The sequence below is a fragment of the Echiichthys vipera genome, assembly GCF_963691815.1.
Source record: "Echiichthys vipera genome assembly, chromosome: 22".
NCBI lineage: Eukaryota > Metazoa > Chordata > Actinopteri > Perciformes > Trachinidae > Echiichthys > Echiichthys vipera.
In genome coordinates, this window is record NC_139847.1 from 9,695,107 (window position 1) to 9,719,561 (window position 24,455).

The 24,455-nt window shown below is 41.5% G+C and overlaps 2 protein-coding genes across 3 annotated transcripts; one reads left to right on the top strand and one right to left on the bottom strand.

Annotated features, from left to right (window-relative positions):
* Nucleotides 1–5,431: 5,431 nt before the first annotated feature.
* bcl6b (BCL6B transcription repressor) lies at nucleotides 5,432–10,583 on the bottom strand. The gene is made up of 12 exons (XM_083937521.1): nucleotides 10,462–10,583; nucleotides 10,101–10,178; nucleotides 9,785–10,011; nucleotides 9,189–9,437; nucleotides 8,923–9,057; nucleotides 8,242–8,437; nucleotides 7,901–8,115; nucleotides 7,692–7,798; nucleotides 7,469–7,603; nucleotides 7,260–7,390; nucleotides 6,426–6,563; nucleotides 5,432–6,307 (listed from the first exon to the last, which is right to left on the bottom strand). The coding sequence occupies exons 3-12, from the start codon at nucleotides 9,994–9,996 to the stop codon at nucleotides 6,167–6,169; spliced, it is 1,659 nt and encodes a 552-aa protein (XP_083793647.1). The 5' UTR covers nucleotides 9,997–10,011; nucleotides 10,101–10,178; nucleotides 10,462–10,583; the 3' UTR covers nucleotides 5,432–6,166.
* A 5,083-nt stretch (nucleotides 10,584–15,666) lies between these two features.
* Nucleotides 15,667–24,227, top strand: trip6 (thyroid hormone receptor interactor 6). 2 transcript variants are annotated; one of them, XM_083937516.1, is made up of 11 exons: nucleotides 15,667–15,731; nucleotides 16,194–16,228; nucleotides 18,849–19,062; nucleotides 19,203–19,306; nucleotides 19,438–19,551; nucleotides 19,636–20,226; nucleotides 20,527–20,623; nucleotides 20,718–20,887; nucleotides 21,034–21,212; nucleotides 21,328–21,448; nucleotides 22,367–24,227. In XM_083937516.1, the coding sequence occupies exons 3-11, from the start codon at nucleotides 18,858–18,860 to the stop codon at nucleotides 22,496–22,498; spliced, it is 1,713 nt and encodes a 570-aa protein (XP_083793642.1). In that variant the 5' UTR covers nucleotides 15,667–15,731; nucleotides 16,194–16,228; nucleotides 18,849–18,857; the 3' UTR covers nucleotides 22,499–24,227. The 2 variants fall into 2 exon arrangements, with proteins under 2 accessions (XP_083793642.1, XP_083793641.1); XM_083937515.1 differs by having other exon boundaries at nucleotides 15,674–15,731; nucleotides 16,194–16,239.
* Nucleotides 24,228–24,455: the final 228 nt, after the last annotated feature.

Below are 24,455 nucleotides of genomic sequence, written 5' to 3' on the forward strand. Positions count from 1 at the left end.
TATTCACGAGGGGTTTCTCTGTAAGAATGAAATAAAAAGCAGAGCGAGGAGGGCAGTGGAGAAGAGAAAGGAAGCACAGAGAAGGTGAAGATAAAAGCCTTTTCCTCTGACCCACAGCGGTTGTCAAACACCATAATGATTAACTTCTCTCAGGCCAATAGATTCCCTGGTTGTGTCATGTAAGTGTAACTCCGCTGCTTAACAAATTGGCCTTCATTTGACAAGAAGATATAGGTGAGAGGTGAACTCAAGTGTTGTGTGCAGTTGCATGTCTGATAGTGAAAGTCCCTTAATCGACGTACACTTGTTTTTACTTGCTTAACTGGCTTGTTTCACTACCTGTTTTCTCAAAATGCACATACTTTTTTTTATATGTCCTATTTTCTGTTCCTGCTTGGAAGAAAATAAGAAAAATATACTATTCTGTGCAGGTGTGAATACACGATAACAGATCACTTTGTATTTCTGCACGTCTAGTTACAAATACAGTATGTTAAACTACACTTATACTACTTAATTCACATTACGTTTTACACTCTGTTGCTCAATTTGGTGAGTTTTTTTAGTGAGCTGAAAAGACGGCAATGCAACACGCAGCACAGCAGCACGCTGTTGTGATCCTTTTTAAGCTAATGCTGCTCACTGCAGTGCTGCAGGAATTTGCACCCGACACACACACACACACACACACACACACACACACACACACACACACACACACACACACACACACACACACACACACACACACACACACACACACACACACACACACACACACACACACACACACACACACACACAACACACACACACACACACACACACACACACACACACACACACAATTCATGCTTAATTCTTTCACAAAAGTACAGAGTATCAGAGTGTTCAAAAATCTGAATATTCATAGAAACAGACACCGACAGATAAAGGGACGGCATTAAGGAATGAAATATATTAAAATATGTATAAAGTAAAAAAGTATATCAAAATAAATATATAGATAAGGCACCTCTTATTCTGGTGAAATGAGTTCAAGTATAATCGTGTGCGTTCACTTTTCTTAAGGTTTTTATTTTATATAAACATTAAAGTCTTCTGTGAAGACATTAAAGTTAGGAAGGGACTTGGACTATGTCTTCTTGTGGATGTGTAATTTTCTGTTAGAATAATAAGGTTTGTTATTAAGCAAACTCATTTGTCATCATGTTTAAATTTTGAAATAATATCTTTGGGTCTAATTGTTATAAATTGTTTAGTTTCGTTGCAGACAAAGTTTCCCATGTCCCTCCAAAAACAGGTGACAGTGTGCAAATACAAAATAAATGAACTCCTGCTTAATTACACAGCAGGTAGTACCACACGGCGCATGCGCAGTGTCTGTCGCACAGCTGTAACACAAAAACACCTCCTGTTCATATTTGTCATGATATAATATTGTTAACACTCGTGTATTTCACTGTAGTTTTAATGTGTTATTAAAAATGTCTTTGCTGTAGTTATGACTGAGAGACATTAACCGTTTCATCACCGTGACTCACCGTCTGAGCGAAGACGTTACCGTCTGTTTGTTTGGTTTCTGTTCAGAGAAGTTCAACCGAGCTCCGGTTCACTCACCCTCGGGCTGTCCGCGTCTCCGGAGCGGCACATGGTCCACAGTCCACCCCGGTGAACACGGAACAACCGGAGAACAGCCAGGGGAACAACCGGAGAACAACCCGAGAACAACCGGAGAACACCGGGCAGCGGCGGCAAACTTCAACGGTCACACTATAAGGAGTTAATGGTGCGCGTGCGCAGTCTTCACTGGGGCGCGCGCATAATGTTCATATTTTGAAGTCTGGATAATTATGGAAGAACATCAATGTGATGAAAAAGGTCATATGAAAAGTAATGAGATAGTACCTCAAAATAATGACTAACTCATTATTTTGAGATACTATCTCATTACTTTGAGATATTAATCATTATTTTGAGATATTAATCATTATTTTGAGATATTAATCATTATTTTGAGAAACTAACTCAGCCGCATGTGTCTAAAACACTGATTAGCTCTGGGCAGCACGGTGAAGGCATTCAAACGTCTTTTTTAACCACTAATTCTGCTCAAAATAACAGCAAACCTCTGCAGCTGCATGAGAAGAGTCCCTACACATAAAAACAAAGCACCAACAACGTAGTTAGTGAATCCAGAGTTTATTAAAAGAGTGTTTTAAAGACTTACCGTCCGGCCCCTGTACCAGCTCCTCTCATAGTAAAGTCCATTCAAGTTGATTACCAAAGTCAATCCAAAAGGAAGGAGCCCATTGGTGCTTTGTTTTATGTGTGAATCACCGTAAGCTTTAACTTTTAAAAAACTTTTGAGTTTTGAGAACTCTTTAACTCACAGCTCTTTGAGGTAAAGAGGATAGGTAAGTGGACCATATGAGGCTGTAATGTTTTACAGTGCAGCGATTAAAGAGGCAGAGAGAGCGAGGTGAAATAGATTCAACACATAGTTAGCGTCCTTGTGCGTTTCCACATGTGTGACACTAGAGGGAGGCAACCACAATGACTGTGGTTCGTGTCTCCTCGGGCTCCCACTGAAGTGCAACAACAGCAGCTGCTTGAAACCAACATGTTGAACAAATTGGCTGAAAGATCCGTTCATGCAAAAGTGGCAGTGAGCTCAGAAGTACGACGTCATGTGATATTTATGTGGAATTTAAACAAGAGCTTAAATTGGAAAAGTATCTGTTGTTTGAAAACCTAAAGTACAGGCCGGTTATTTGTAATTTTAGAGTGAAACAAGAATCCCAGAGGCCATTGGAAGATGTAACGGCTGGTTAGAAACCAGAGAATCTGCAACCTTTTGAAGACAATTGCTTGGGAGACAAGTAATAAAGAATGAATTATAGAGAAAGGTATTTTCCAAAGAATTATTGAAACCACCCATCTGTATAAATGAATCGTTATTACAACCAGATATACCAAAAAGAGAAATGTTCTGTGCCACATCCGGTGGTGATTGCACAAAAATTGTGGGAGAAGTAACGAAAAACAAACAGATTTGGAAACAATTCAAAATTCAAAAATCACAAATGGGTGCAGCTTGTATGAATAGATTCACCTGGGCGCACAGAAATCAGGAAAAAGTTTGTTTCTGAGACTTGAGGTTTAAATGTAACAGGCAAAACGTTTAAAGTTTATTGTTATAACGCCACCATCGTTGCTTTAAAGTTAGATATAGTAGAGTTGTGACATCACAACAGTCCAGAAGTCCTGACGGCTTGTTTAAAGACACAGTTTCTGAGTATTTACATATAACAGTATTTATATAACACCTCAACCTGCTTTATAATCAGACAAAAATCTCACCTTTAACAATATGGGACCTTTAATCTAACTGCTCTTTGCTGAGATAGAGGGTCATTATGTTTATTTTTTGCTAGGTATATTGATTTTTTGTGCGATATATTGATAAATCTGTGTAAAAGTGTAATGGTAAATTGTGTATATTTAATTGTTATGTACGTTACATGCAGTCGCCACTTTATTAGATACAGTCTAATGTACTAAACCGCATTATGTATTACCCCTCTTCATGCACATAAATGCTTAGGAAACAATAATTAGAAATGCCTCTCAATATAATGCAGTCCACCACCTTTAACCACAATAATAAACATACTGTATAACTGATTTTACATAACAGAACTTTATTACCATCATGTAGGCGGAACATATGGCCGGTCTTTTGTTTACTTTGTTATAAATCCTTGATTATTGCAGTGGTTAAGCTTAGATGGTGCTTTCCTCAGTGAATTTAATCAAAGTGCGACAAACCTGTGGCAGAATATTATTCTGCAATAATAGCACTGGTTGGTTTATGAGTCCTTGTGCAAAATACTGTATAATGTAGCTGCTGTAATCTGCTTTGTACACTACAACTAATGGGGGCTTAAAGTGTAATTCCGGCACAAAATCCTCCTTCGGTCTTTTTCGGCTCTTACACTCATAAAATAAGCCATCAAGACAGTTTTTTTTCATGTATAAACTATTAACGATGAAATCTGGGGGAGTCGCTAACAGCCAGACGTGGCTAACACTGATTAGCTCCGGTCAGTACAGTAAAGGCATTCAAACGTCTTTTTTAACCACTAATACTGCTCAAAATAACACCAAACCTCTGCAGTAGCATGAGAAGAGTCCCTACACATAAAACAAAGCACCAATGGGCTCCTTCCTTTAGGATTGACTTTGGTAATCAACTTGAATGGACTTAACTATGAGAGGAGCTGGTACAGGGGCCAGTTGGTAAGTCTTTAAAACACTCTGTTAATAAACTCTGGGTTCACTAACTACACTGTTGGTGCTTTGTTTTATGTGTAGAGACTCATGCTACTGCAGAGGTTTGGTGTTATTTTGATCAGTATTAGTGGTTAAAAAAGACGTTTTAATGCCTTCACCGTACTGCCCCGAGCTAATCAGTGTTAGCCACCAAATTTCTCCATCAATAGTTTATACATGAAAAAACTGTCTCGATGGCTTATTTGATGTTTGTAAATGCCGGAAAAGGCCATAGGATGATTTTGACACTTTACCTTTTTTCTTTGCAGTTTCAGTGAAATCACAAGATTAGCAGTAATTTGTGAACTAAATTCCACAAACTCGTCATATTAGCTTTCTGAATTATATTCCACAGAAATCCTCTTTTCTGACAAACTCTTTGTGACTTTAGTGACCTGACCGGTTTGGGACACCCCCATGCCTGGGTGTCATTGGCCACAAATCGGTGAGGGGGGGGAAAAACTACATGTCCTAGGTTGATTTTTTTGTGAAGGTGGAGGGGTGAAGGTTGGAAAGTCCCGTCAGACTTCCAACGTTTGTCTGCCGAGCAGGGACAATGAGCCCCAGCTAGCCACAACTCATCATGGGGCAGGAAGCCGGGATGACAGAGGGTGGGAGAGTTCAGCGGGAGTCTGCGGCCTCCTCCTCCTCCACAGCCACCCACCTTCACCTTCAGGAAGCAGCAGTGAGCTCACACACGTGTTTTCAGCTGGTATAGTGTGAGTGCCCAGCATTAAGAAACCAGGAGGCGGAAACAGGTGCCATCGGCTTCATTGTTTCCACAAAAGCAACCAAGAAAAAAAAACACAAAACAAAACATGGAAAACGGCGGGGAAGGATTGGACTTAACAGAAGACGTGAATCATGCGTGTTAATGAGAGGAAGGAAGTTCATGGAGGAGAAAGGCTGAAGGAGGGGAGTGTGGCAGAGAGAGAGCAGGGCTGGTCAGCACTTTGTGAGCATTTTCACATGTTTTAAATAAGCAGTTTTTTAATATTATGTTTCATATATGATATTAAATGAGACACTGAACACCTGAGCTCCAATTCTTATAAAAAATGATTTAATTTAGATTGTACAAAACCATCTTTGTCCAGCAAATAAACTCACACACATGTACAACTGTAACATTATTATTACTTATCCAATTGCTTACAGTCATCTTATTGATATCGTTCATGGCAGAAAACAATATATCATTTCATTTCTTTACACTCAGTACAATGACTAAGTCCTTTGCCTGCTCGGACTATAAAAGCAGATACCACTGCATACTTTATTTTATTTTAAAGACCACACAGGCCCCAGGCCTCAAGGTTGAGATAAATACACATTTAAGAAGAAAATTTCCAGGCTTCAAAAAAAATGACTGCAAAAACTCAACACATCTCTATAAAAACTTGCTTTATCCTTCGTTCAAACTGTTCACATTCTCGTACTTCTTCAAGATTCAGTGCACACACACATCCCGCAGCATTCTTTCCATTTCTCGTTCCCTTCTTTCCGTCCCTTCACAAACCCACAAAAACACTTTTTCTGAGCACCATCTCCATCTCCAAACATCCACCCAGGATTTCTAAAGAACCCAGAGCTCCAGGCTCCAAACCTCATCCAACAACATGTCGATGCCAAACGTCTCTTTCTACAATTCTAACTTCTTACGTCATGTCCAAGTTGGTCGTCTAACCAGTCTGATAAAAGTTATAAATTACCATCTCAAATTCAATCAACAGATGCTAATAATTTAACATTCCTCGAGTCAATTCATCCACTAAATGTCCCATTTCTGACAGATGTGAGTCAGATATTATTCTGAAGGAGTCACGCGTCTTCAGCAGGCCTGCAGGATGGGCTGGTAGGGCTCAGTCAGGACCTTGTAGCGGATCTTGGTGTTGGTGATGGCCCCGTGTTTCTGGCGCAGGTGAAGACGCAGCTGACTCTTGTGGCGGAAGTGTAGGTCGCACTTCTCACACTGAAAAAACAATAGGTCAGCAGATTTAACAGCAGCGGCATGACGGTGACATCATGTGTCTTTTTTTGCTATTAATCGAAACAGACGGTGTTTGTGTGTGTGTGTGTTTCGCACTCACGGTGTACGGTTTCTCTCCGGTGTGAATGCGCAGATGGCTCTTCAGGGTCTGCAGGTGGCGGAAGCGGGTGCCACAGGTGTGGCAGGGGTAAGGTTTCTCCCCCGTATGGATCAGAACGTGGGCCCTCAGATGGGCAACCTAACACCAGGAAAAAACAAACAAACAAACAAACAGGTTGAGAAGTCTGACAACATGTCATGATATGTGGTGATGTATGATATATTTATCTTTGTACTATCTATTTATCTTTCTATCTACTTATCTTTCTATCTACTTATCTTTCTATCTACTCATCTTTCTATCTATTTATCTATATATCTATTTATCTATCTATTTATCTATCTATCTATCTATCTATCTATCTATCTATCTATCTATCTATCTATCTATCTATCTATCTATCTATCTATCCATCTATCTATTTATCTATATATCTATCTGTCTGTCTATCTTTCTATCTATCTATCTATCTATCTATCCATCTATCTATTTATCTATATATCTATCTATCTGTCTATCTTTCTATCTTTCTATCTATCTATCTATCTATCCATCTATCTATTTATATATCTATTTATCTACCTATCTATCTATCTATCTATCTATCTATCTGTGTATCTATCTATTTATCTATCTATCTATCTATCTATCTATCTATCTATCTATCTATCTATCTGTGTATCTATCTATCTATCTATCTATCTATCTATTTATCTATCTATCTATATCTTTCTGGACTGGCACCTACAGGACTTTTTATGAGGACAAAGAGGAAATGTTTTACTACTTCCTCTCCCCTCAAACGGTCATGCACACACACAGAGTTAACCTCACCTGAACAAACCGTGCTCCGCAGGTGTCACAGCGGTAAGGCTTCTCTCCTGAGTGGATGCGAGAGTGAGTCTTCAGGTTGGCGGGTCGGTTGAACTGGGCGCCGCACACATTACAGCGGTACGGCTTGTCACCTGTCAGGGTAAAGGTCATTGTCAGGGATTGGTTTTTAAATGAAGATAGAATGAGAAATTGATTTTTTTCAGCCTCACCTGAGCAGACGGTCTTGGTTCCTTGAAGGCTGCCTGAATAACAGTAGGGCACATAGTAGTTCTCACGCTTGATCGCATGTCGGGCAGTTTCTGGATCAGTGGGGGGCAGGTTTGGGAAACTGGTGCAGGGTGAGACTGAGGAAGTTGACATAATAGGAACACGTTTAATAGAGGAAATATTTAACACTAAATGTCTACAGTACAAAAGAGGTTTAGTGTCTACCTGTTTCCTCTTTGTGAGTGGGAGGCACTGTTGGGTGATCCACAGAGGGGGGTGGCCCGAGGGGAGGGGCTCGGCCAGAACCCTCGTAGCAGGAGGCCTGCCCCTGTCTGATGAAGAAAGGTTTATGATTTCATATTTGCAAATAAACTCCAAAAAATGTTCTTTTCTTCCTCTTTAAATCTCATAAATCGTATTAAATGAATTCATACCTATCAATCTGACCAGGCACTTCTCCAGACCACGCCTCTGTTGCTTTGGGTGTCGAGCCCGTCCTGTCGGCGACGGGTGATGTGTTACTTTGCGGTTCCTCCATCGCCTCCTCCTTCACGGCGGTGGCTGTGGCTGCACAGAGAGGGTTGAGGACGATGTACTTGTATTTTTTCCAATTGCATGCCTTTGGGTCCGGCGTGGTTTTGATATCACTCTGGAGAAATAAACAAAACCCACTCGATTGATTTAATTTAAATGTAAAACAAAAACTTCCCAGCGGTATCATAGACTCTCCTGAGGCACCTTGTGTTTGTATGAAAAATGAAATGTTAAAACTCACCACAAGGTTTTTGTTGCAGGTGTTGGATTCTGCTGGAGAGTTTGGTTGGCAGCTGGAGCGGGCGGGGCTGTCTGGAGATGGAGTCGGGCTGCCCATGAGGGGCGACTCAGGCTCTCCTTTCAGATCCTTTGACCCGGGCTGGCAGGTCGGGAAAGCCCCTGGTTTGAGAGAGCCCCCAACAACCTCCGCAGGGACCCTGCAGGAGAAACAAAGGAAGTGCTGTAATGAGCTAAACCTGTCAACAGACAAAGACAAATAAAACACAGCAGCAGCAGCACAATTTGTATACAAAATCCCAATAAAACCCCAAAAAGTCACACCCACAGAGCACTTTCTGCACCCTCTATGGAGTCATAGGCGTGCCATAAAAAAAAGAATAAATCAGTAACGAAGAATGAATAAAAAGCATAAATAATTGGGACAAATAACAAAATATAAAATAATATTTATAAGCATTTTTATTATTATTATTTTCACGTCTTTGTTTATTTGTGCTGTATGCATTTATTTATATATTTTTAATATATTTATTGTTATATTGTCATTGTTATATTTTATATAAATGACAATTTATATATATATATATATATATATATATATATATATATATACTGTATATATATATATATATATATATTAAGATCATTTAAATGTTTTCAGTTATACACATAATTCTCCTACCTCGTTGACACTGCTGTTGGGAGTAATCTCTGGGGTCCTGGATTGGGCAGATCCCCTCCTATTGGTGCGACGGAGGCTACAGACACCCTCGAGTCCAGCTCCATTTGAGGGTGTCTTGCACTCATATTCTCCCGGCTGAAAAACATGCAAGGTTGCACATTAGAACCAATATTTGGATTTTTTTTGTTTTTAATAACTCCAAGTATTTTGAATTCATGATATAATCTGCCCTGGACTGACAGCAGATGTTCTTCCCGGTCCCTCACCAGTGCAGCTGCATGAAATCCCGGCAGGTATCGGCCACGTGGTCCATCTGCAGGTAGGTCGCGACGGTGAGCACCCCGGTGACGGTGCTCGGCGTCAGGGGGAGGCGGGAGGTGTACATGAAGTCGAGCAGCAGGGAGATGCTGGAGGGGTCCAAGGTGTTGGGGAGCGACACGGTCATGAGCAGCTCCCCGCTGCCGCCGTGCCCCTGAAGCAACACGCGGCGGGAGTACAGCGAGTAGAAGAACCCACTGAGAAGAGAGAGGGAAAGTACGATAAGTAAGGCATGCAACTAACAAACTGAGGTTTCATTTGGATCGAGATTGGTGTTTTACATCAGGGGGGTAAGGCAGAAATGGTGGAGAAGGGATGAGCGAAGAAGACAATGGATGTCCCAAGAGGAAAGCAGGAAAAACTGAAGAGAAGAAAGACAAAAAACAGCTGTGAGTCAACCAGACAAAGAGAGGAAAGAACATACAGAGGATCGTGCCACAAAAGGAAATGAATACTCCTTTGGAAACGGCACCAATCGGAGAAAACATGCAGACTCCCAGAGAGACACAATTTTGTGAGGATGCATTTGGCCCTTTGCACCAACCTGCAGGCCACAAGCACAGCACAGTGCGCCCTTAGGTGGACGTTGCCGACGACCAGGGTGGCGTCCGTCAGGATGTTGCGGTGCCGGAGTTCATTCAGGTTCAGCAGCACGTCGTTGGAGTGGCGTGTGAACTCCTTCACGTATCCCTCAGCCGGGGCTGCAGCCCTCATCTCCAGCCTTCTGTTGACCCTGTATCCATCTGATACTTCCATCGTGCTCCTCTGTATCTGTAGAGAAGGCTTTATATATGAAGCAACCGATGCACAAAATTTTGAATGTGTGCATGAATAGAGTTTTAGATTGTTCAATGACCTACCTATGCGTAATTGGTGGAATAAATAGACTGGCGTGTCCCAGACACATCTGTTAGGTGAGACCAGCTCCCTACTCGTACCTGCATGAGGAAGAAGTAATATAATAATCTGCTCTTTCATATAAATACAAGAGCTTTAATATGCACATTATGGCAGATATCAAGGTGAAATGCAACAAAGTAGTTAACTGAGAACTCCTAAATACATTAAATGATGTGATGACTGAAAATAAATCATCCTCATCTGACAAACTCTTGAGGATTAATCCTTAAAGATTACAGACAAAATCCTTAACATCTTAACATAAACAATCAATCCAAGGAGGCAGCTCATTAACAAAATAAAAATCATTTTCCAACTCACCCCGACCAGCAGGGACGAGAACAAACGTGCACCGAGCCGACGTCAAACCCCCCCTCCGGCTCAGTGTTCAGTCTACAATCAAAGAGCGTGGAGCAGGGGCTCACCCACAGTCTCCACTGGCTCTGAACAGCACTGTAAAGAGGGAGGCTGAAGGGAGGGAACTCTTTATAATGTCGTGCAGGAAGCCCCCGTACCACCAGGGCTGCTCGTTTCCTCTTTCCTCAGTGGCCCACGCGTACACTGGAAGCAACGCAGGAAAAAGCCCTAACCCAGGCCCCGGGCTCCAAGTATTTTTAGTGGCCTATTAGTTTTTCTAAACCCCCATAGCTCTGAGCAGAGTAATGGCAGGAAAGCATAGTGTGTTTTTTGTGCTACGTTGAAAAAATATATATGAGGACCCCTGGGGGAGAGGCGGTACGTGCCTGGCTATCCAGGGGTAAGCCACCAGTCTTCCCCCACCAACGCTTTCCTACCCTTCACCCCTCTCCAGGACAGAGGAAGCTGTGAGAGGAAGCTGGAAGCTGGATAAACAAGCGGTGCCCTCCTCATTGAGATTATATCTTATCAAGGGAGTTTAGTTTTTTTTATTATGCACACAAGTTTCACTCATATTCTGGTACATGAGTTCTTAAGCTTATTAGTTTCTCTGGATATTGAAATACAAGAAGCAAAGAGAAACTGTGTCACTGCTTGAGTTGACCGGTTCGTGTAAATGGGCATTAGTAAGTGCTCTCCACAAAAGTGTCCGGAAGCTCCTGGCTTGCTGCCTGAGAGCAGAGGCGTCGTGTTATGAGGACCAAGGGGAAGGAAGTCAGACCAAATCGATCGTTCTAGATGGGGAGACACCTTCTCCTGGTGGTGAAAAACAACTTTTAACCACGCCCCGACTGAGAGAAATGCAGCCGACAGATGTGCAGGAACTGCCCTGCACACACCCGCACACACACACACACACACACACACACACACACACACACGTACACTTCTGAATGCATCCTGTAAAAGCTGCTCAGAAACATGGATGAAAAAAAGCCCGCGCAGGACATCCGCCAATAATAAAAACGAGCAGGAGACAAGGGAGGAGGAATAGAGACGGAGGAGGGGTAATGCAGCAAGGGGACAAGGGCTCAGAGGTCACAAATAACTAAAAAACAAGCGGAAAGTCACCTCATCCTCAGTGCAGCCTTCACAGAGAAGCAGCAGTAGGAGAGTTAATTGAGGCGCCGCAAAAAGTGAACTATGAACTGTATTTCCTTCACGTCGAAGTATTTTAAAGAAAGGAGACACTGAAGAAAGGAGGGGAGATGCAGATAGGTGCTGCTGCCCGCACAACAAGTGAATGTTGCAGGATGAAGCGAGTTGACCTTTGATGAAAAAAGAGAACTGAACGCAATTCAGAAAACATTTCATTTTGAGCTGCAACCTGCAATGTTTCATTCTACAGTGTGTAAGAAGTGTATAATGAGAAAAAGGAGTGTACGGCATTGTAGGGGACAGTATAAGACACTTTTGTAATTCTGGCATGAACTATTAACGGAGACATCCGGTAGAGTTGCTAACAGTCTGAAGTGGCTAACGCGGATTAGCTCTGGGCAGTATGGTGATGGCATTAAAACGTCTTTTTTAACCACTAATACTGCTCAAAATAACACCAAACCTCTGCAGTAGCATGTAAAGAATCCTTACACATAAAACAAAGCACCAATAGGCTCCTTCCTTTAGGATTGACTTTGGTAATCGACTTGAATGGACTTTACTATGAGAGGAGCTGGTACCTGGGCCAGTAGGTAAGTCTTTAAAACACTCTTTTAATAAACTCTGGGTTCACCAACTACGTTGTTGGTGCTTCATTTTTTCTGTGTAAGGACTCTTCTCATGCTGCTGCAGAGGTTTGGTGTTATTTTGAGCAGTATTAGTGGTTAAAAAATACGTTTTAATGCCTTCACCGTACTGCCCCGAGCTAATAAGTGTTAGGATTTCTCCATTAACAGTTGTTACATGAAAAAAAACAGTCTCGATGGCTTATTTGATGCATGTAAGTGCATGGGATGGTTTTGCGCTCAAATTACACTTTAATGGTTTTGGCATGTTGTGTCTGGACCCCGGGATTTTTCTTTAAGTGGGTTGTATGAGGTACTTATTCATAGTCAGATTATTACCTACAGTAAACAGTAGTAAAAATCAATATCAGCTTATGTTTATACTGTAATTACAATATTTTTACCGGACAGTTTACACGGAGGGAACTGAAGCTTTTCTGCGTTCTCGTCAAAGCCACCAGACTTCATTGACAAAAAATGTTATTCTACTATGGTCTATTTCTCCAAACTTGGGACGCGTCGACCGCCATCTACTGTAGGTATTAAACTGACCATGGATATGTTGCTCATACAACCACACGTGAAAAAAAAAATGTAACCATCCCGTTTATTTTGAGCTGCAACTCAGCAACAAAATATCGTTTAATAGATATGATAAATGACCATGTTTGGGTATATATATCCTTTGAAAAACACGGAGTCGGAAGTAAAGTGTTTGCGGGGGGGTGTACAGCTTGTGCGCGTGTCCTTGTGCTTTTATTTGTTTGGATGGATGTTGGATCAATTGTGTGCTTTGTAAAAGAAGAAAAAAGGAAAAAACCATAAAGGAAAACAACGATTAAGAAAACAGAGAGGGAGATGTAGGTCTCGGCTACTTCCAGGCATTGTGAGAAGAACGGATGAGGGGGGCGGTTGAGGAAAAGTGAGAACATTACTAAACAGGTTCACCAATAGGCGGAAGCCATTGAGTCCATCCCGTTGGCAACACTCGTAGTTGCTTCCTGCATGTTATACCCCGTCTGTCAGTGCCAATCAGCAACCCTCTGAACCTCTGATCAAATGCATCGCTGGTACCGTTCACCGACAAACGGAAGAACTTGCTGCAAGTCTGGAATGAAGAACAAACACACTTTTAGGACTTTTTGTTAAAGAGCAAATCAAATATTTCAACATCTATTTCACTGTTGTCACTCCTCGTCAAACAGAACAAAGGCGGGGATTCCCCTTCTTTTGTGGTTTCCTGGTTGCCTGGACAGAACCATATTGTTTATCTGATAATGTATGGGGCTGAAGACATGCTTTGACTTCAAATCCCCCAGTCGGTGCCAAACGTGTCGACGGCTCCCACAACAATAACGGATCTGCTTAAACTGCCTCTTCCTGTGATTGCAGAGCGCTGTGGACATATAAGGGCAAACAAGCAGAGCCACTGGAAAGGAGGAGCAGGAGGAGGACGCGGGGATATCCCAGGGAGCAGCCTCGGTTGTTTGTCCACTTATTGGGAGGGGCGGAGAGGGATATGAAAGATAAATAATGAAGTTATGAAACCCTTCCTTTGAAGAAGCGCCTTAGGGAGAGCATCAGGAGGAAGAAGAAGAAGAAGAAGAAGAAGAAGAAGAAGAAGAAGAAGAAGAAGAAAAAGAGGGGTGGGGGGTGGAGTAACAGGAGACGGACAGTTGACCCAAATCTTATGAACCGAAAAATGATAAAATAAGCTCCTTTGACCTCCATTCTCACTGCTGCGTGCAGGGTGGTAAACAACTGGGCGTAGAGCAAAGATGCATCTGTGTGAAAGTCCAAATAATCACCTTAAATATTAAAATAATAAACCATGTGTCAGACTGTGACAACAGAAAGCTATTGCAAAATAAAAACAATGATAAAGCACGTCATGGGTTTGTTTTGTTATTCTTTATAAAATGATCGCAGTAGAAAACAAACTGCTTCAAGGTTATAGATTCACTCGGTCGCCAATGTTCATAGAGAGCACCTTTGGATTTATGTGCAAAATAACACTAATGAGCTTTTCTGCACCTGTTTTAATGCCGAACACTCCTCCTATTCATCTTTATCTATTTTCCCCCTCTCATTTTACTTTTATTTTATTCTATTTGAGTGCAGCTTTACTGTACACCTGTACATATATAGAATATCTGTATGTATAATATGTATTTATTTAACTGTAAATTTGAGGCACACACATTTCCTCTGGGATGATTACAGTTTAATTTAACCTTATTTTAAATTAATCTTTCAATAACACTATGGCAGTCTTAAGTATTTTTAGTATGTTTGTAAGAGAAAAATAATATTTAAATAAATAAAAGAAAAACTTTATTCAAAGTTATGGCATATTCATTGTTGGCCTTTAATCATTATTGTTTTCATTGTATTTTAACTTAGTACAGTATCTACACTGCTTCTATGCACTTATTTTAACATAATCTGCATTTTATTACACTTTGTGTCCAATACACTTACAAACTTCATGTTTTAATGCTTTTTTGTTTTGTTTTGTCTGAGTTTCTTTTCTTTTCTGGTCTTGAAGAAATGTTATTCTATTACAGCTGTATTTAGATTTATTTAATCTTATTTCAATATTTGGCAAATGCTTTTTTAAATTTGTAAAGTCAGAAGTTAAGATTTCTATCAAATAGAATTCAATCAAACTGTAAATTTGTATTTAATTTTTGGTTTATGGTTATTTTACAATAAACTTCTTTCAATTTTTAAGGTCTTGCAGGGAATAGATTTTATTTCAGCTGTATTTGGATTTATTTAATCTTATTTCAATATTTGGAAAATGCTTTTTAAAATTTTTAAAGTCAGAAGTTAAAATTTCTCCATAAAAAACATTCAGTCAAATCGGAAATTTGCATTTCAGCTATGGTCATACTTTCAATTTTTAAGGTCTTGCAGAAATAGAATAGATTTGCAGAATAGATAAATAGATTTTATTTCAGCTGTAATTTAAATTTATTTAGTCTTATCTCAATATTTGGCAAATGCTTTTTTTTTACTTTCAGCTATGGTCATGGGAAATTCAAATTCAAAAATAAATATATGTAGATTGAAATAATATTTAGATGTATTTAGTCTAATTTCAATATTGGAAAATGTCTTTTAGTTGACTTTAAAATCAGAAGTTCTTCAAAATAAAATTCCGCTTATTTAGAAATTTGCATTCAATTAATGGTCATGGCATTTTGCAACAAACTAATAGTATTTTTGCACATTTTTATTGTACACATAGCCCCCCTCTCTCTCTCACACACACACACACACACACACACACACACACACACACACACACACACACACACACACACACACACACACACACACACACACACACACACACACAGTCAGTCAGTCAGTCAGTTACGTCACGCATGGGGAATGCAGTGAGGAGCTGCCGCCGCTGCTGAAGGCCTCAGGATCCGTCACAAAGTAGGTTAACGACGCTAAATCGCACCGAAAGTGATCCCGGTAACTTTCACGGACCTCTTGCGCGTCTACAAAGACTCGTACCCTGAGTGTGTGCGGCTCTTCCCGGGCGGTAGGTGTCCGTTTACTCCATTGTTTCCTCTGTCGGGCTGTGCTGAAGTGAGCCCGGAGGCAAGGCACGAGCTTCTTTTGCTCGAGTTCAAAACAGGGGAGCAAACAAGTAAACAAGCCTGTTATTAAAGTGAATTATCGCTAATTACCCTTCATTACGGGTTAGGATATTACTCAAGTGGGACATTTTAGACACGGTGACGCACAAAGGACTCTTTTGGACGACAAACTGAGCAGTTTAGTCTTTCTATTCATTCGCACGACACGTTATGTTGCAGCTAAAACACAAGAAAATGTCGCTAATGTGTCTTTAATGCGACGTGTCTGATTCGTTACATTGTGCTTGTTTTGTAGATGAGACTGAAGGGAAGAGGAGAGTCACTGTGAAGGTATTGTAAAGGTAGGAAATGCTTACATGTCGCTTACATGCTCATTAGAAATACTGTTTAAGGATATGGTTTCTAAAACATACTTCCTTACCCATATAAGTCATGTTGTCTCCTGTTATTTTGGTACATTTAACTAGCACGTATCGCTACATTAAGCTACACTGTGTCAAATGAGCTAAGCTAAGCGGAGCAGTGTGTTTCAAAATAAAGGCGTAAAAATACCCAAAGTTGTTAGAGAATGACAAGAACGGCGTGTACAACAGATACGAGTACATGGGGTCAACTTTAAATACATCTGCTACCAGTCAGTTCAGCTCCACTGTCTTTACTTTTCCCTGTTGCTGAAACGTTAAAGGTGGGACGTTTTATTTTGAAATTTTAAAAACACCGTCTTGGTTTATTCCCTGGTGCTTGACTCTTGTGACTGACTGTCATCAACTTTGACACTTCCTGAGCTGCGCCTCCTTTGCATCCAGCAGACAGAATGTGTGTGTGTGTGTGTGTGTGTGTTTGATAAAATACCTCTCAGTTGGCTTTAAAACCTCCATCGTGATAATAAAAACCATTCAGATTAAATTTCCTGGGCCGAGCCATCCTCGGATTTGAGTGGTGTGCTCATCCGGATTCAGAGGCTTAAATCAGGTCGGTTTTGGGAGGTGGTGGTCACTGTGTAATGTCCATGGTGACACTACAGCCTGTAATGGTTACTATGACCACACAATGAATAGGAATAATAAAAGTTAAAAACAAACCAAAAGGCTTGAAATCTATTTTTTAAGCATTATATTGCCTGTATGTCTGAATCATCTTCTCATCCATCATTATAATCCTCTTACCAACAAGGATTTATGACGGCAGCAGACCAGGACACAATCAGTCTGAGTGGGATGTTAATTTATCCACGCTGACAATATGGATTTGTTGTGGCTTCAGTCCATTTAGACCATGTGTCAGTCACACAGAGTGGCTTTCCTTTCTAAAAAAGATATAAATATAAATATACATTATGCGCTAAAACTGGCTTCTCTTGTGCGTGGAGTATTGATCAGGATCAGAATCAACTTTATTGCCAAGTATGTATTCAGATAAAGTATGTATTTATTCAGATAAAGTACTAGGGTTAGGCTGATTTAGGGATTTTGTGCATAGAAAAACACAGAAAGATATAATTCAATTTTATTTCTAGTGCCAAATCATAACAAAAGTTATCTCAGGACACTTTACAGAGTAGGTAAAGACCACACTCTATGACTTATTTATGATTTACATAGACCCAACAATTCACCCGTAGAGTACGGTGGCAATGAAAACCTTCCCTATAACAGACAGGAACGTCAGACAGACCCAGCTCTGTGGAGGACGGCCATCTGTCTGCACCGGTTGGGGAGGAAGAAAAGGAAAGAGAGAAAAGACGCACAGATGGACAGAGAGAGACAAAGACAGACAGACACACTTCCAGAGATGCAAGCACCCACAAATGCTTATTAACATTGCCGCCTGTATGTGGTCAAAAACACATGATATTACTCATGATATTCTGACAAACAATCTCAAGCATGCTGCTGCAGTGACTCTATGCATACAGCAGATGACTATATAATGACTATAGTGATAGCTAAAGCAATGTCAATATGATTTACAAGTTATGGCAGTTAATACAGCAGAACAATATACAGAAATATACACACAGAATACACAGCAAGTATAACTAGATATAAAGTTACACAAGAAATTAGGACAATACATTTATACATGAATCTGAGTTTACAAGTTATAATTATGGAATACAAAATATAAATGTGATGCACCATGATCAGAATTAACTCAGGTACAAAAATAGGGTGTGTAGAGGATTGAACTATCTTTTTACTTGTAAATGGTAAATGTAATGCCAGATGTCCACCAGAGGTTACCAGATCACTCAGGGGTGTCTTAGCCTATTATAGATTATAAAAAATGATCTTTAAGGATCTTATTATCCTTTTTAGGTAACTTGTGACACTTTCTATAAATGTCTGTCTCATAAATAAATGTATTTTCTTATCAGTATCTCGGTGAGGGCCCTCAGCTGCGAGTCAGCACTTTGTCGGCTCAGCTGCGGCCTGCAGCGTTGTTATTTATCCCACAGAGAATACATAATATATTGTTATGAGCCAGGTGTTCACGTGGATGCAGACACATATCGTTACACAATATTTCCTGCCCTGTTTTTGTCCCTGCTTCATTTGGAAATCAATGTGTAAACACCCGCAGACAATAACCATTGTGGTGGGTCAACAGGCGAGAGGAGGAACCACAAATTTGCACCTGTTTCTGTATCTGTGCACGAGTTTGTGTGCTGGAGAGTTTTTTTGCACGAGTGTTTGTCTCAGAGTGCACAAACACACACTCGCTCATGTGCGTTTTGGAGCGGTGTGCGGGTCTGCTGGAAATCCCCGAGCCTTTCCTGCGCCTCAACTAGAAGCCTATTGTTCAATCGTTGTGTTCCCGTTGCCATAGGAAACCAAGTCTGAAGCATCCCTTAGTTTCCATTGGTTACCTGAGACATAAATATACACAGCTGTGCTCATGCAAATTATGGATAAAAGATTACATTTCCCTTTTCTCTTTTTGATCTCAGAAGCCTGCCATGTCCGGTCCCACCTGGCTTCCACCGAGGACTCTGGATAGCCCCGAGCGAGCCGTCCCCCAGATGTCTCATTCTGCTGGGTCAGCAATCTACCGAGCCCCCAACAAGAAGGGGACGTCTGACTTCCGGCCAAAATATGGCCCCTATGACCAGAATGGAGGAGGAGGAGGGATGGCCAACAGATACATGGCTACTGGACCCACAGGTAAGAAGACAACGGGTCACATGCTGGGGTCTTTTAGGAAAATATCTACCCTATGTGGTTTTTTTTAAAGTATTTAGTCATTTTTTTTGTCCATTGAGTGTTTAAAATAGTTGTTCCGATATCTGTTCTCTAACCTAAAGGTGGGCCCATTCATCATTCGTCGAGCGATCTCTACTACTCCCCTCCTCACGGTCCTAAAGAAGACCGCAACTGGAGCCCTCACATGGACAGCTACGAGCTGATGGTGGGTGCACTTTCTGTAGCTTTGCTGATAATAAAAATATATATATATATTTGAGTTCTGGACACAGGAAAAGAGATCACACCAGTCCTTGTGCATGCGTTAACGTGTTTCTCCTGCTGCTCTGTTGACAGCACCGCGGCCCTGAGAAGCCAGCGAGCTATCACTCCAACATCGACGCCGATATCGACTCGCTCACCAGTATGCTCGCTGATCTGGACAGTCACCCGCAGGACTCCAGCACACAAGTACGAGATACGCTGGAAATATGAGAAACAGCACGTGCCTTTTTATTTTCAGAATAATTGATTTCATTTTCCGACTCCCCACAGCTTTACGACAATGTGCCTTACAACAAGTACCTCGCAGGGGATCACTACAAGCCTGTGCACCAGAGCGCAGCCCCTCCTCAGGGTCGGCCATCCATGGGTTACCCCCCTCACCCCCAGAGCCAATACCACCCAGCACCCCCCTACCCCAGCGAGCATCAGTCCCCTCAGTACGCCACCTCCCACAAGCAGGACTACTACTCCTCTTCGACCCCTAAGCCCTACCCACAGCCTGTCCCGGCCTCCTACACCACCGCCTCCACACCCACTGGGCCCAGGTTCAGCGTCCAGGTGAAGACGGCGCAGCCTGTCACCTACTCTCAGACGGGGAGGCAGGCTGAACAGGCCTACACGCCGCCCCCTCCTCGCCAGCACGTGGCACGCCCACCTCCCCAGACTCAGTCAAATCCGCAGAGCTGGTACCCTCCGCATCCCAGCTCGCAAGCTCAGGAGATGCACTCTGAGGCGGTGTACAAGGGGAGCGCCTCCGGACCTGGAGGAAGAGTTAACCAGGTTCAAATGTCCAAGAGAGGGATGGAAAATAATCAAACAGGGCCGGGGGTCGCACAGAGTCCTGCTTATCAGTTAACCAAGGTAGGCAAAAAAAGCATATATATATCTCAAAAGCATATACTATCACAAGTGCTGGGTATCATTTGATGTTTTTGGATATTAGGGATACTACGATACCTGCGTTTTGTACCAAATAATACTTTTTAAGGTACTTTGAGCAATGTAAACATGTTCTTCTACAAAACTTATATTACTTATACTAATTTTTTAATTAAATGATATTTGATAAGAGTAACTAAACAGAGTTATGAATCTCGCCAAACATTGGATGAACCTACATTTAATATCAAAAATACGTTTGTATCCTCTCTTCTCTACCAGCAAGGAATATCGACAACCAGGCCCGAGGAGGAGCTGGACCGACTCACCAAGAAGCTGGTGTATGATATGAACCACCCCCCTGTGGAAGACTATTTTGGTACGGTCTCTTCTCATTACATTATTGACTTATTTGACGCAACAAAACCTGCACTCTTCAAAATGAAACCGACATATGACACTTTGACTTTCAGGCCGCTGTGCCCGCTGCGGTGACAACGTGGTCGGCGACGGCAGCGGCTGTATCGCCATGGAGCAGGTGTTCCACGTGGAGTGTTTCACGTGCATCACCTGCCACGCCCGTCTCCGAGGGCAACCCTTCTACGCCCTCGACAAGAAGAGTTACTGCGAGAGTTGTTACATTGTAAGTAATCCTTAACCCAAACAGTAGTGCTTCCTGCGGCTGTTTTGTATTTGTGCAGTATGTCCTGGTTTATTGTGCTCTCTCTTGCAGCGCTGCTCTGTCATTCCTACTCTGAGCCACACACCTGTTTCTACTTTTCTCCTCAGAGTACATTAGAGCGCTGTTCAAAGTGCTCTAAGCCCATCCTGGACCGCATCCTGCGGGCCATGGGAAAGGCCTACCATCCTCGCTGTTTCACATGTGTGGTCTGTAACTGCTGCCTGGACGGGGTGCCCTTCACCGTGGATGCAACCTCTCAGATACACTGCATAGATGACTTTCATAGGTATAAAGACACTCAAACGCCATGACGTTATTCCTGATTCCTAGGGTATAGAGAGGAAGTGACAGACAGGCATGTCCACTGAAATGTGAATGCTGACGCCCGTTCTCCCTGACAGGAAGTACGCTCCTCGCTGTTCAGTTTGTGGTGAGCCCATCATGCCCGAACAGGGCCAGGAGGAGACGGTGAGGATCGTAGCTCTGGACCGCAGCTTCCACGTCAACTGTTACATCTGTGAGGTGAGTCCGCTGGAAAAGATTATGCGGCACATAATACCAGAAACATCAGGGTTTGTGTATTTAAAGCTTCTTATTTGATAGGTTTGAAAAATTTCAGTAATTATAAGTTACGGTTGAAGATGAAAGACTGAAAAATTATTATTATTATTATATTATTATTTAAGAAGATCATAGAAGTCAGATTTTAGTCATAAATGGTAAAATCACGCCTTCATTACTGCAATCAACCATTGACCTTTGAACTATACACTGAATTGAAGGTCCCATATTGTAAAAAGTGAGATTTCATAGTCTTATTTTGTTATTAAGCAGGTGGATGTGCTGCACAAATACTGTAAAAGTATCAAAACGCTCAATTTACAGAGAAATGCACACAGCCCGAATTCAGAAACTGTCTTTAAACGAGGCGTCAGGACTTCTGTACAGTTTTGATGTCACAACTATATTATATAAAGGTAGAAAGTGCTGCTACAGTCATTCCCCGGTTGCAATGACGGTGTAGAGACACAGATGCAGAAGACCCAGAAACGCTGACCAATCAGAGCAGATTGGGCTTTTTCAGGATGGGTTTTAAAGGGACAGGCGCTAAAACGGAGCGTCTCACACAGAGGGTGAATACAGGTTTATTCAGACAGACAGGATGAGAAAAACTTGTTACGTAGTAAAAAGGATGATGTTCCCTAAAGGGCTTTTTCTACTAATTAGGTATTAATAACGGTTAATAAGACTCTGATTTCTGCTACATGTATGCAAAAATCCTAAACTTTCCAGGAAAACGTAGGATTAAATGACCATATCCTCTACAGTAAAAACTAAAGTGGTGTAGTGGTCTGCCCCGAATGTTCTGGATTTATGGGATGTCCATGAGTCAGCGTGAGAGTGTTTGTTTGAACTGACCGAAGTGTCTGTTATCATCAGGAATGTGGCCTCCTGCTGTCCTCTGAAGGGGAGGGTCGGGGCTGCTACCCGCTGGACGGCCACATCTTGTGTAAGAGCTGCAGCGCTTGCCGCATCCAGGACCTCTCGGCCAAAATCTCCACTGACTGCTAACAGAACCTTTTTTCGGCCCTCTCACTCCCGCGAAGACAGTCAACACGTTACACATTATTGATGACGCAGACAGGAAACGCTCCTGCTTTGCTCGGACTGGTGAAGTGCTTTTTTTTGTTCTTTTTTTTTTCTTGGTTGCTCCAACGATGACATAAACTTTGCTACAGTTCCCTCTGGTGGTGTCCAGCTGTGATTTCATTTGCAGAGGAACATTTCCTGATGGAACAACCACCTCACGAGGTTTCCTTTCATTCAAATGTCCTCCTACATTTTGTTTTTATGGTGCACAGCTGCCCCGTTATTCACCTTTAGCTCAGTGTGACCGTGGCCTGACCTGCAGGCAGCTTGGGCTCCGCTTACCATTTACGGTACTGCTCAACTATTAGCTCGCACATCATATTATCACTGTCGAAGACAATGAAAGTATGGAAGGATATCTTAGATTTAGACCTGAAAATGAGGGTTTTTTTTTGCAGAGAAGCAGCATAAATAACTTATAATTAGGCTTGGGACGTGTACATTTGTAAAACACTAAACACATAATTCAACTGTGACTGTACATAACGGGCTGGTTTGACAATTCAATTGTTTCCAGCTGTTTTGGAAATCATGTAGCGTTTAGTGCAGTGGATCTTTGCAGAGGCGTAGCCCCATAGCAGGAGAAATGTAGACAAAAGGAATGTGTAGTTAACCTTACAACCTAGATGTTATTTTTCTTTTCCTTTATTAAATGCTAGTACAAATCTCTCCTTAATCTCAACACTCCAGCATTACAATACCATGTTTACTTGTTAAATCGAAGGTCATAAGAGGATTGTTGCCTTTTTTTTGTTGTTTTTTATCATCCAGAATAACACTTTTGAATGTCTACGAGACATCTTGCTGCGGTTTTGTTTAACATTTGTTGTCGGTTGATACTTGACTGTTACTTTAAAGATAATGGTGCAATGAAGTCAAATGTGTGTTCTGTCCGAGGAGAACAGGGTGTTTATGTGGCTTGAAAACATCCTACGTGAAGAGTTTGTACGCGTGTCATTTGGAGGAAGAATCAAACTTATATTATACCCAATTTAAAAAAATATATTGGGGAAATTAGTTTACTTTGAAAATACTGCAACATGCAGGTTATTCTTTACATTTAACAAAATAAAAGTGGAATATGATGTCATGTATTTTCCCCATCATAAAGAGATTGATTTTGTTAAACAACTCCTGCACTCGTGGGCTGAGTTGTTCAGTATTCGTTATGATTGTGTTTAACCGTCCTGATTTTGTATTCGTGTCACTTAAAGGGCTAGACGTTTGAAAGCCTTATCTCAAGGATGTCATTCAGTTTCTTAATGATCCTTTTTTTTCTTTTTGAAACTGGGTTTGTCTGTGAAATCTTCTTTTTTTTCTTTGATTATGCTAAAACGGTTCAGTTTATCAGCTCTTGTTAATTTATCTCATGATGCGTTTGTATACTGTGTTAATCTGCTTCATTTCAGTCACGCTCAGAAGTGTCATTTTCAATATCCACACCCATGCCAACTCTTGTGTCGTACTTGTTGAATCCCATCATTTTGTTTTTGTGTCATACCTCGGTGTGTTCAGTTTGAGATGCTGTGAATTGGAGCCTTCAGATCAACGCCCGCGGTACTGCAGCAGACCTGATGGATTCACACGGAGAAGAGGACGCCATTTTGTACCAAATGAGGTTGTTGGAAGTAGAAGCTTGTGGGTGGATTTTCTCTACAGGTTGTAACATCAGTGATTATTAAAATGTCAACAAGTCAGTCGGTTTGTTTGTCAGTTTTTATACGAAAACGATCGTGATCGAAACTTAAAGGGGCACTTTTTTCAACATCAAGTTCAGTTTACTGGTGACAGAGAATATTCTTTAGTCTGAATGTCTTTACACCAGGCAGGGAGGGTCTGACAAAAAAATTTGATTAAGTTGCATTATGGGAAATGTAGG

What these genes read in the sequence shown, in the direction of transcription:
- bcl6b (XM_083937521.1), bottom strand. Translation starts at nt 9,996, where the DNA reads ATGGAAGTATCAGATGGATACAGGGTCAACAGAAGGCTGGAGATGAGG. An exon ending in GCTGTGCTTGTGGCCTGCAG is followed by an intron (nt 9,438 to 9,784) that starts GTTGGTGCAAAG and finishes CTCTCTTCTCAG; the next exon opens with TGGGTTCTTCTACTCGCTGT. An exon ending in CCTGCAACAAAAACCTTGTG is followed by an intron (nt 8,116 to 8,241) that starts GTGAGTTTTAAC and finishes TTATTTCTCCAG; the next exon opens with AGTGATATCAAAACCACGCC.
- trip6 (XM_083937516.1), top strand. Translation starts at nt 18,858, where the DNA reads ATGTCCGGTCCCACCTGGCTTCCACCGAGGACTCTGGATAGCCCCGAG. An exon ending in ACTGCGAGAGTTGTTACATT is followed by an intron (nt 20,888 to 21,033) that starts GTAAGTAATCCT and finishes TTTTCTCCTCAG; the next exon opens with AGTACATTAGAGCGCTGTTC. An exon ending in TGCATAGATGACTTTCATAG is followed by an intron (nt 21,213 to 21,327) that starts GTATAAAGACAC and finishes TCTCCCTGACAG; the next exon opens with GAAGTACGCTCCTCGCTGTT.